Source organism: Brassica oleracea, chromosome C9 (genome assembly GCF_000695525.1).
Source record: "Brassica oleracea var. oleracea cultivar TO1000 chromosome C9, BOL, whole genome shotgun sequence".
NCBI lineage: Eukaryota > Viridiplantae > Streptophyta > Magnoliopsida > Brassicales > Brassicaceae > Brassica > Brassica oleracea.
In genome coordinates, this window is record NC_027756.1 from 50,612,544 (window position 1) to 50,624,289 (window position 11,746).

At 35.4% G+C, this 11,746-nt stretch overlaps 1 protein-coding gene and 1 long non-coding RNA gene across 5 annotated transcripts; one reads left to right on the forward strand and one right to left on the reverse strand.

Moving 5' to 3' along the window:
• Positions 1-1,370, reverse strand: LOC106319520 (probable CCR4-associated factor 1 homolog 10). 3 transcript variants are annotated; one of them, XM_013757872.1, is made up of 2 exons: positions 1,243-1,370; positions 1-1,132 (listed from the first exon to the last, which is right to left on the reverse strand). In XM_013757872.1, exon 2 carries the CDS (start codon positions 1,085-1,087, stop codon positions 245-247), a length of 843 nt encoding a protein of 280 aa, XP_013613326.1. In that variant the 5' UTR covers positions 1,088-1,132; positions 1,243-1,370; the 3' UTR covers positions 1-244. The 3 variants fall into 3 exon arrangements, with proteins under 3 accessions (XP_013613326.1, XP_013613325.1, XP_013613327.1); XM_013757871.1 differs by having other exon boundaries at positions 1-1,151; positions 1,243-1,364; XM_013757873.1 differs by lacking the exon at positions 1,243-1,370 and adding an exon at positions 1,206-1,224 and having other exon boundaries at positions 1-1,131.
• A 7,979-nt stretch (positions 1,371-9,349) lies between these two features.
• On the forward strand, positions 9,350-11,659 carry LOC106317179. 2 transcript variants are annotated; one of them, XR_001265070.1, is made up of 2 exons: positions 9,350-11,275; positions 11,368-11,659. It is a non-coding gene; the product is annotated as an uncharacterized LOC106317179 (long non-coding RNA). The 2 variants fall into 2 exon arrangements; XR_001265071.1 differs by having other exon boundaries at positions 9,350-10,413.
• The last annotated feature ends 87 nt before the right edge of the window (positions 11,660-11,746 follow it).

Below are 11,746 nucleotides of genomic sequence, written 5' to 3' on the forward strand. Positions count from 1 at the left end.
TAATTTGGAGATTATTTATTAATGAAACGGGGTAGCTGAAATGATATACATTCAGAAACTCAAAGCTAAACATTAACAACAACCCCTCCTCATTTGATCAAAGAGGTTTTTTCTTTCCTGAAAAGAAAAAAGAAAATAACAAAGACACAACAATCACTTACTAAAACCAATTTACACAAACACAAAGTCTAATTGGTCTCACACTCGCAAAGACTAAAAAACCTAATGCAAATCCCCTCGAAACTTAATTAGCAACAGTACTAGTAGTACTAGTAGCAGAATCTTCCACACCTAGACCATACAAGACTCCAGTGTACTTCTCAGTCGACCCAGGGAAATAACGCTCCTTGAGCTTCCTAAACGAGCCTAACGTGAGCAAGCTATCCGACCCAGCCTGATGACAAATCCCAACTCTCTCCACACCCATAAGCTCCGCGAGCCTGTTCAACCCTCCAAACAGCCCGTTACAGAACGTCATCAAGTACTTAATATCGTAAACCGTGGGGAAGTAAACAAACAACATCTTGAAGAAATCCGCCTGCTTGAGAGGCAGCTCCTTGCAAGTCAGAAGCTTCACCAAATAACCAAAGTCATAACCTCCATGGAAAGTAACCCACGAGATCGAATCGTTCAGCACGACCCCCGACGACATCATCAGCTCCCCGAACCGAGCCACGTCGATGCCTCTCTCGACGTTCTTCTTGAAATCGATCCCGCACTGGCGCAGCAGCTCGATGGACTCGCTCGCGTAGATGTCTTCGCCTATGTTGAACTCGCGGAAGTTGAACTGCCAGACGCAGAACTTGTCGGTGCCGCAAGTGGGGAGGTTGCCGTCCTCGTCGGAGAAGGTTAGCCCGAGCTGGATCAGTTTGAGGAGATCGACGTTTTCTTTGAGGGTGCGGTAGTTGAGATCGTTGTTATACTTGAATGTTTCCACGGGCTTGAGGACCACGCCGGGGAACTCGGTGTCCATGGCGATGAAGGTGTACTTGTCGACGATCTCGCGGATCAGCGCGAATTCCTCGAGGAGGTTGTCGTTCCAGACCTCTCGAATCATGATCGAATCTTCTTTGAGAGTCTCCGCCATAGGAATTACAGATCTGATAATAACACAGCATACGGACAAAAAAACTGTACGGAGAACGGTAGATCTGAGAAAAAAAATTGAGAAAATAAGAAACGGAGAAAAAATAACAAACCGTAACTGTTAAACAGATTCAGGCAGGGTGGAGTGTAAGGTACCTCAGATTAAGCAATACAGATGTTCGAAAACGAACAGATCTAGAGGATACGCAGACGAGTTCTCGGACAACGGGGAGAGAGGGGTAGGTTTTGAGGATAAATAAAGAGAAGTGTGTGAACCAACTTCAACGATGTCGTTTTTGTTTGTCCGATGGAAGGTTTGTTACGACGACGTTTTACGGTGCGCCTTCTTACATCAATCATTACGTTTTTGGGGACCAGTTTGCCAATTATTATATCCGGATTGTCCGTTCTTCAGTTTTGTAATAATAATTTTATTTACGTTTCTTAAATAATTGAGGGTGATGATATTTTTTTTTTTTTTTTTTGGGTCTAAATGTTAAGATTTATAACCATTTTCTGAGTTTTACATGTTGTGAAAACACAACTTATTACAAAAGAAAGAAAGGGGAGAGTCGAAGAGAGTAACGGACAGGGAGCGATCATCATACAACAAAGAGAGAGAGAGATATTAACTATATGGTGAGACAATCCAGAAATACAGCTCGAGAAGGGAGCGAGAAGGAGCAGTCACAGCTGGGAGCGACAACAACCTATCTCGCATAGCACGATCCACCACCCTAAAGAACGCCTCCTGAGTCATCGAAACATCTTTGAAGATTCTGGCATTCCGCTCGCGCCAAAGGTGGTAGATAATAACTTGATTCAACAGCTTCAGCACAGCTACAGCCCGCGATGCATGAGTTCCCCGCAGTTGATCACAATGAGCCACCACTGCTGCAACGGAGGAAGGAATAGACGCCAAGAACCTGCCACAAAAATGATTCCAAACGACAGCAGCAAACGAACACTCAAAGAAAAGATGGGAATGAGATTCATCAGCATTAGAACATAGCACACAACCTGGTGGAAGAGATATTCCCCAAGAGATCAATCTATCTCGTGTTGGAAGTCTTTTCAGAAAAACAGTCCAAGTAATGAAAGAACAACGGGGTATCTCCTCCTTAAACCAAACCACTGAGTGCCACTGGACCATCGGATTTGGAATACGCAACCTCTCCCAAGTAACTGGAGAAGAGAAAGAAGCACCAAAGCCACCCGATTGTAGTCGTCACAAGTGGACGTCACTACCATTAGCGGCACAAGGAACTTCCATACTGGTTAGTACAACTTGAAGCGTTTCAGCATAGTCAGAGCGAGCAGGTGGTAAGTGCCAATGGCCATCACGAACCGCTTGCGAAACAGTAGCATTGATGGGGATCCTAAGGGACGCAGGCCCTGAGGTTCCGAAAAGAAGATACAGAGGACCCAAATCATTCCAAAAATCGAACCAGAACAGAGCTGTATTCCCATCACGAATGTCGCAGCAGAGGTAGTGCTGAAGCTGTTGTCTCAAATCTAGCATACTTCGAACAGTTCTCGAGAACCTCGGCGAGTCATTTACAAGCCAAATGCTTCTCCCACCAAATCTATTACTTTGCAGCCAGGGGACCCATAAAGACCCAGAGGCCGTGAAGAAGAGCCAGACCCTCTTCAATCTGAAGACCATCTCGAAATCTTCAAGCTTTCTAAGACCAAGACCACCCTCCTTCTTAGGTTTACATATATCTGCCCAGGATACACGTGCTCCCGCCGCAGAAGAAGTGTTATTCTTCCACAAAAAACCAGAGCAGAGTGAATCAATTTTAGCATAAAACCATTTGGGAAGAACAAAAATCGAACTCCAGAAGTTGACCATTCCATAAATGACCGAAGATATCATCTGAACCTTTCCAGCAAATGACAGAAACTTAACCGTCCAGGAATGGAGTTTAGAAGTTATACGGTCCAAAAAAGGTTGCAAAGTAGCAGCGGAGATCCTCTTGGGACTTAATGGGAGACCTAAGTATCTTGTTGGGAACTCACCACGCTTGAAACCTGAGAGATCAGTAAGGACAAATGCTTGGATATCTGTGTAGCCTCCATAAAAAATCTCAGATTTTGATTCATTAGTATCTAACCCTGACCAATCCTTGAAGTTAAGCATTACACCCTGTATACCCGCCGTAGACTCAGATGAGCCATCAGAAAAAACCAGTAGATCATCCGCAAACAGAAGATGGGTAAGCTTAGGCGATGCACAAAGTGGGTGAAACTTAAAAGCACCATCAGCCTCAGCCTTGTTCAGCAAAAGAGATAGTACTTCCATCAGCATAATGAACAAGTAAGGAGAAATAGAATCGCCTTGACGGAGGCCCTTCCTACCCTCAAAGAACCCCGCTAATTCCCCATTAATGGAAACAGAAAAGCGTGGAGAGGAGATACACTCAGTGACCCAAGTGATAAACATAGGAGGGAACTGCTGTGCTTGCAAGACCTTTATCACAAAGTCCCAACATACAGTATCAAATGCCTTGCGGATATCTATTTTCAGCATAGCGCTCTTGAGACAAGAGGATTTGTTATAATCCTTGATGAGTTCAGTTGCTAACAAAATGTTCTCCCCAAGGCTGCGTCCTTTCAAGAAAGCTGCCTGATTTGGACTTACACACTTCGACAAGATAGGCTTTAGGCGATTTGCGATGATCTTCGAAATGAGCTTGTAGACAATGTTACAACAGCTTATGGGTCTGTAGTCACCCAGCGAGCAAGCCTGAGGCTTCTTAGGAATTAAAGAAATAGTTGTAGTATTCATGTGCAGATTAACAAAATATCAAAACAGTTTGTCACAAACCCTCAAATTTTTTCAAAAAAATTACATATAAATAGGCATTCAAAAAAATTTTTAGCCCCCCCAAATTTGTAAAAGAAAAAAATTTACATCGACACAGCTACAAATTCCCAAAATCTCGGCCATGCTTCCATGATTTTTCTTCAATCTTCAAACAGTATTAATTGTCTTCATTTTCACGTTGAAATTAAACTATTGTAAGTGTCATATTCTAAAAATCTTGTTATAGTGAACGTATAGGAAAATCATAACCAGTTTTAAGAGGATGTATTCAATCTAAAATATGAGGAGATTTGATTTTTAATAAAGTTTTAGATGATTTTAAGGAATTGCAGAGAATAAAATGATTTTTGTTAAAACTATGCGATTTGAGTTTTAATTTTTTTAACTAAGAAACTTCATCCAAACACTCTAAAATCTCCTGAAAACTTTAAAATTCCACAACTTAAAACATTTTCAATAAGAGTGGATTTCAGAGTACTTTATAAAATGTCAAGTTAAATGGGTTTTTAAAATTCGTATTTTAATAACAGTAGATTTGTTATTTTAACACAAATCACCTAAAACTATCAGTTGAATACACCCCCTAAATAAACACTCGTTTTAGTCCTAAAATTACAAAGAACTGTTAAATGCGGATTTTATAGTTTTAAAACTATGAAATTATCAAAAATAATCTTAAAATATTTATGGATCCTTAAATCTGAAAGCTACCCTATGAAAAAATAATATTCATTAGAATGCATACTGAATTTTGTTCGTGTTAAAAGTTAGTTTAGTCAATCTAGTTGTTATACATTTCCTTTTGCTAAAAATATATACTTGTTATATATGATTGACTTTGTTGATTCGTATACACGCATGTGTTGAAGACGTTTCATCTAGATACATGCACCCATTAAACAACTTGTTGCTAAGAACATTTTCTCTCTTCAATAATCATTTTCTTTTTTTTTTAATGAATTCAATGTCTGTGGGTAATCCAAACCATAAAATGTTATAGACACCGATCTTATCTGATTCATGACGATTTACAAACGTCTTTGTTCATGCAGAGAAGCATTCTAGATCAAATAATATGTAGTATATCATACTTTCGTCAAAGTTATCATGTTGTTCATGAAAATCCGTCAAGCGATTCTCCAACTCAAACGAGTGCCAATAAATTGAACAAAGAAGACAATTATTAGGAAGAAAAAGAATGATAAAGGAAGAATATTGATTCTGATCATTAATACTGAGTCAAGGGCATCATCGTGCTTCCCACTTGCCCTGAAGCATAATCTGCACCTTTTTAATAATTAATTCATTTTTTTTCATATAAACTAGTATACATCTTAATACTTACTTATAGTCAACGCATGTAATTTATTAGAAAATAACAAATTATGATTCTGCTTCTTGTTTATTCTCATCATCTACGACAATTCTCTATATAAAAAAAGTGTCCGAATTCAACACATTCACCAAAATCAAAGATTCTGCTTCTTGTTGTCCAGTAATAATTAATTGTCAATGCGTAATTGTTTGCTGGCCTGAGTGTAGAAAACAATTACTGTTGATGACAAAAACAAGTAAAACGGCAACACTGGCTATATGCCTGATTTCTTATGAGTTGGACATAGGCCTAGGTATTTTACCCCATACCACGAACCTGAATCTGATTTGGATAATCCAAACCGAAATTTGAACCAAAGTAACAAACTATGATTGTTATTGAATGAGTGTTTTTTTCATTTAGTCTCACTCCCTCTTTGATATAATTGTGTTTTAAACTTGCAAATTGGTTTCAAACACGTCATATACGAAGATGGTATGTAATAAGCTTGTTTAATAGTCCACATATTGTACACTAGCGTATGTGAATTTTCACATTGAATCCAAGCATAATGTAATTCCAGTCATAAGAATAACAAACTAATAATTTTATTTGTTAATTACAAATGTTAATCTGAAAACCTTTCTGAATAACGGTATAATTATAATGTGCAGCTTTGGTCTTGGTTTTGTGTAGTGCACTTAATGGCTAACTCTGCTAAAAGACTTAGTTTTGTTAAAGTAAAAATATAAACTAATTTTTCAAAATTTCATAAAGATTAAAACAAAAGTATATAGTTTTATGGATACTAAATTTATATCTGTATACTATATATTTTCAAGTGATAATTTTTTTTATATATGCGTTTTTCGTTCTTTCGATATTCAAATTGTTAATTATATTTACTTTATCTTTTAAATGGACGGAAAACACAACCAAGTTTTTTAAAAATTAGTAAGCATTAGAGCATCTGCAATAAATACACTATTTTTTCTTCTATAATTTACACAAAAAATACAAAAATAAAATAACTTCACTACAGAATACTTTTTGCTCAATTGACAATTCTTTATATTTTACTTTATAGTAGAATAACTCTATTACATAGTAATATATTGGAGTAAAAATTATTCTATTATAAGTAATATTATTGGAGTAAAACATATTCTATATAATAGAGTTATTCTATTTTAATTCAAACTATAAAAAAAATTGAGAGCAATTGGAGATGATCTCAAACATCATAGTCATGCCGCCTCGTTAATCCATTCAGAGCTACCAGTGTCCCTCATCATATTTCCACCACAAAAGTTACTGAAAAATTTACATGAAGATATACTTTTTCTTTCTCTTTTTACATTTACACATACTTTGAACTGGCCGGGTACTTTCTTCTTCCAAAATACCTAAAAAACCCTTCACCTAAACATAACCAAACAATGCATCTTCTCTCTCCAATCATTCCCTTCGTCTCTTCCGCCTCTCTTCTTTCCTTCACTCTCTCCAACTTATCTGATGTTAACAATGTCTCTTCTTCTTTTTCTATCTCCCCTCTTTACTCATTATATATCTCTTTGTTCAGAGACTCGTGGAACTTAAGCATTGATTCTATTTCCATGGTTAAGAAGAAGCAAAGGTGTCTCATGGTTTCTATAAGGGAAAATCGCATTTTAAACCCTGAGAATGTCACATTCTCGCGCTTTAAACACTGAACGTTTTTTACTAGCACTTTAAACCTTGAAAGTGACATTTTTATCATAACAAACCTCCAATGAGGTTTACTTGTTTACCAAGTCAACAAGGTGACCTGTACTGTTCATTTTGTGATGACGTGTCGGTTTTATTTTTTAAATAAAAATAAAATACATAGAAAATTCAAAAAAATTCGAAAAAGTCATTTTTTTGAAAAAATCAAAAATATAAAAATAAAATAAAATATTTTAAAAAAATTAATCCAATTATAAACCAATAAATATATTTAATATAATAACTTGAATGTGATACTAGATTCTGTTTTTTTGGTTTTTGATTTTTTTTATAATTTTTGATTTATTAATACTTAACTTATTAAAATTTTGTGAAACTAGAAAATATCTCATAGACCACTTAAAATGTTTTTGACCTTAACTAAAATACCGTACATTAGTTTGAAATATAATTAAGAGATAGAGAGGTATGCCTTTAGATTTGTATATGTTAGGTTTTGGTATGAGTGGAGCTTCTTATATAAGTAACATATATTTTTGAGTTTCTCAAAAGTTTGATTAGTTATTTATTTAATTTCAAAGTTATTTACTATTTTTAAGAACTTCACTTATAAGTTAATTTCTTTTCAAACAAACTTAAATTACTAAAATAAATATCATTTTAATAAATAATACCAATAATAGGATTAATTTTGAAAATTTAACAAGTTAAGTATTAATAAATCAAATTTTGTAAAGAATTAAAAACCAAAAACCAGAATCTAGAATTACCATTCAAGTTATTATATTATATATACTTATTGGTTTATAATTGGATTAATTTTTTAAAATATTTATTTTATTTTTAATTTTGAAATGTTATTTTTATATTTTTTTTTGAAATTTTAGATTTTTTTGAATTTTTTAGATTTTTTTCGATTTTTTTCGATTTTTTCGATTTTTTTGAATTTTCTATGTATTTTACTTTTTATTTAAAAGAAAAAAGAAAAAAGAAAAAACCGACACATCATCACAAAATGAACAATACAGGTCACCTAGTTGACTTGGAGGTTTGTTAAGATAAAAATATCAATTTCAAGGTTTAAAGTGCTAGTCAAAAACGTTCAATGTTTAAAGTGCGTGAATGTGACACTCTGAGGGCTTAAAATGCGATTTTTCCGTTTCTATAATAGTGGCGACGAAAATTGGATGATATGGATAAAATTGAAATCAAGAACATAGGTGACCAAGAAAAAAATAGCGAGAATTAACATACAGTTATCTGCTTCACCTCATATGAACACTGACCCCAACCACATCTCACCAACAACCACTTATCACCAAGCCAAGTTTCACCGACCGACGTGTCACCCAACCACTTTTCACTCAACCACACTTCTCCCAACTACGAAATGCAAGAACCACCACTACGAATATGGCGGAGGTGGTGTCCACGCCGGCGTAATTGGTCACCGAAAATTGCTCTAATCCGCCGTAGTTGATCACCAGCAGTTGCAGCCATGACTCCATCGAACACAATTCCCGCAGCCACAACGACTCTGGCCTTATTTTCCATGACCAAAACAAACCTACCCACACAATTCTCTTTAAAGATGTTATCTATGGGTCCGATGATGATGACTCAAGATCGGTAACAACATAGATTTTTGCTAAGTTAGATGAAGTAAATATAGAAAAATTTAAAAAGAGAAGGTAAACTTAGAAGATTTGGGGGTAAATCGAAGGTGAAGGGAACGAGAATTTAAGTCTGAAATTTGAAGTAAATATAAATCTCTATGAAATGGTTCTGAATTTAGAGACGAAGAAAGAGATGGGAAGAATAATTAAAAACGGAGGAAGAAACCATGAAACCACCAGATTTAATACTCTATATTTCTTATGTATCTCCTTTTAGTATATATATTCTTAACAGATATATTTTCGGATCAAGAAATTCAAAAGATATATCTAAAGTATTCCTCCAGTAGAACCAGCAGAAAGTACCTAACGATGTTATACGCCCAACAGAAAGGAAGAGTAAGAACATCTTTATCCAAAGATACTAGAGAGGTTTTTAGCGTGTGGGTCCCGCGTAGGATCCACTTTTTTTTAAGAAACCGGTTACCAAAACTATCAAATAGTAGTCGGTCCTTAAGGGTTTCTTACTCTGTTCGCGGACCCCACTGACACGTGGCGGTCCACGATCGATTCGTTTTTATTTTTTTTTTTCTAAATTCGAAAAAAAAAAAAAAAAAAAAATTAAGAAACCCAAATGATGGTCTAATGCTCGCAAAGTTACTTCAACACTATCACTTTAACTATTCTAATCGTTGGCTAATGGCGTGCTACGACCAACGACAAAGCCTGGCCATTGATTAAGACACGTTTCTCTTTCCGACGAACCATAACCAAGCGTTTCTCATCCGTACTCACTTTTCTCTCCTCCCTCTCTCTCTCTGTTTCTCACCTTCTTTTCTGCTTCCAAAGAATCTAGCTTCAGTCCTAGGGTTTTACGATTCTCTATTTAACTTCCCTCTTCTTTCGATAGCGAGCAAACCGAGCCGACACATATACATTCTTTGCATGCAAGAGAGTGATAATACATATAAGATTAAAGGAAATAAACTCATCTGTTATCCGTTCCAGATTCAACCCTGAATGTATCTCCATCACCGATTTTTCTAGATCCAGTTTTTTTTTTTCTAGATTCAGTTCTTTCTAGACTAGGTTCTTTTGAAACCCTAATTTACATTATTGTGTCCGTACTTAGATTTGTAGTTTCCTTTTATGGATCCATTGATCGAGGTCATGTTTAGTTGTTATTATTCCTAGATTTGATTTTGATTTCAAGTACCGTCTATCTGTACTTGTGTCTTCTTTTTTTCTGTTTAACTCTCTTTTATCATCGGTTTCTGGGCTATAATTACCTGAATATAAATGAATATACATATATGTTTTTCTTCAATGTATTACATGCTCAAATATGGTCACAAAATAAATATATGTTGATGTGGGAAAAGAAGTTGACAGAAGAGAGCGAGCACACAAAGGGAGAATTGTATAAAATTAATTTGTATATGGTTTACTTTTGCGTGCTCATTCTCGTTCTGTCATAACTTCTCCTTCATGAATCTTGGTGATTTTGTTAGCTGATGTATGTATACCAAGTTATGTATACATGTGTTGCATGCATATCTACCTATTTTTCTTTGATTGGCATATGATATAGGTTCTAGACTTCCAAGATGATCTTGTCTTATAATATCTTTACACATGACATATATGTGAATGTGTGTATACACACAATATCTGTTAGACCTGTCATAAGATCTAATGTCTTCTTCTATTTGGGTTACGTTTCGTTGACCAATTTTGCTTGTTAGACTCGTTGGAGTATGATGTTTATATTCTAAATCTATTGTCACTGGAACAAACACGTTTTGTTTTTGCAGACGATCTAGCTCACAACTATATTGAATGGCCCCCAACTATAAAAGGTTAGTCAACTTTTTATAGAATACACTTGAATCCATGTAATAAGATTAGATTGGGTTTTATCAATGGTTTAATGGCGACAATCAGCAAAATTTGGGAGTTGATGAGTTCAATCAGAGGAATTGTAGTTTATGTGTTGGTTAAGTGACTATTGTGATCTAAGGTCTTTTGATTAGCTGTGCACAATCAACTATCCTACCATCAAATGTTAGTTGAGGTTTTACTAGATTTGTTATATAAATATTAGATTAGTCGAATGAGTGGATAGAGTATAATAGTAAGAAATGTCTATTGCGTTTTGGCTAAGTAGATTTTTCGTAGTTATGTTTTAGCAAATCCGCGTAGTATATGGCGGACTCGCGTCTTTAAGAGTGGAAAAAATGGTACACACATTCATTACGCTGGTTAATACTACTATGGAACAAGATTGCATAAAACATCTTTAAGTTATCTCTCTATGCATATATGTGCTATGTATTAGATATATATTTGGTGCCTTTGAATGGTTATGTAGTTGATGAGTTGATATCACAAATGTGTACAAAAGACATGCATGTATATGTTGTTCAGATGACCAAAAAATAGAGCACAGAACATTGTGGATTTTAGAATATGACTTGGATGAGTTCTGTGGTCTTGTACAATTGTGATATACAGCCTATATATTGCATACAAAACATATGTTGTGTTACTCCTGCGTCAAGTTGCCTCTCTCTTACGTAGTAGCCTATTCAATGTCAGGATGAAATTCAGCAGATTTTGGAGTTGTTGATTCTTCGATCAGTAGGATATTATTCTGTATCCAAATTCTTTGGCAACTAGTGATATACCAAGACTGTGTTTGTTTCTTCAGTTTCATTACAAGTAATAAAAATTCATGTTAGGTTATGATAAATCGCAAAGCGTGACGCTTTGTTACATGTCATTGACCCGGAATAGACTTCATTCTTGTGCAGGGGTGGATGGACTTCCACGACGATGATTCTATGAAAATAGACTACTATTTGATTAAATTTGGTTTGCTGATGTTTATTAAACTGCCAAAAGAAGGAGAATGTGTTGTGAACACATGATACGCAGACTCAGCACATGCAGGAGGACTGGCCGTAGGGTATGTAGAACCCACTAGAAAATGGAAAGATATAAGGTCGAGTTTTGTGAAAAAACAGCTAAAATACTCCGACTATATTCGACTTTTGAAGAATTTTAAAATTCTCTATTTCGGAATAAAATGCAGAACTAATAATATTGGGCTGTCTATGCAAATTACAACAATTATACAATGGCCGGGAAAAAAAAAATTAAATGATATTTGCTGCTTTACAATGAGGGTCG

Coding starts and splice junctions, on each gene's coding strand:
- LOC106319520 (XM_013757872.1), bottom strand. CDS start 1,087: ATGGCGGAGACTCTCAAAGAAGATTCGATCATGATTCGAGAGGTCTGG.